Source organism: Eimeria mitis, genomic scaffold, assembly GCF_000499745.2.
Source record: "Eimeria mitis Houghton genomic scaffold, Emh_scaff1021, whole genome shotgun sequence".
NCBI lineage: Eukaryota > Apicomplexa > Conoidasida > Eucoccidiorida > Eimeriidae > Eimeria > Eimeria mitis.
Genome location: NW_013567135.1, coordinates 2931 through 3383, shown reverse-complemented (window position 1 = coordinate 3383; position 453 = coordinate 2931). Strand labels below are relative to the sequence as shown.

Here is a 453-nt window from a genome sequence, read left to right as displayed (position 1 = left end):
GCTGCTGCTGCAGCAGCAGCTGCTGCTGCTGCTGCTGTTGCTGCTGCAGTGCTTCTGCAGCCCGTCTTTGAGGGGTGCTGAGGGCACGTCTATAGCTGCGCCAGCAGCAACTGGCGTCCCCGTTGTGTCTGCTGCTGCTGCTGCTGCTGCTGCTACTGCTGCTGCTGCTGCTGCTGCTGGGGAAACCAGAGAATGACAAACAAAAAGCAGCAGCAACACCAGCGGCAGTCTCCACCTTCGCCGCTGCTGCTGCTGAGTGAAGCTGCTGCTGCTGCTGCTGCAGTTGCTGCTGCTGCAGTTGCTGCTGCTGCTGCTGCAGTTGCTGCTGCTGCTGCTGTTGCTGCACGCTTGACGGCGTGCTGCTGGAAAAAAACAAAGTCGAAGAGATTCACTTGCTGCTGCTGCTCTTGCTGCTGCAGCTTTTGCTGCTGCTGCTCTTGCTGCTGCTGCTTC

At 59.4% G+C, this 453-nt stretch overlaps 1 protein-coding gene across 1 annotated transcript in view; it reads right to left on the bottom strand.

Moving 5' to 3' along the window:
- Positions 1 to 453, bottom strand: part of EMH_0027710 (protein kinase (incomplete catalytic triad), putative) — a gene marked incomplete at both ends in the record, with an annotated part of 13546 nt that overhangs the window by 11831 nt on the left and 1262 nt on the right. Inside the window, 2 exons of the mRNA XM_013494069.1 lie at positions 3 to 77; positions 220 to 453. Coding sequence (XP_013349523.1) covers positions 3 to 77; positions 220 to 453 — 309 coding nt within the window. The remainder of the gene's footprint in view (positions 1 to 2; positions 78 to 219) is intronic.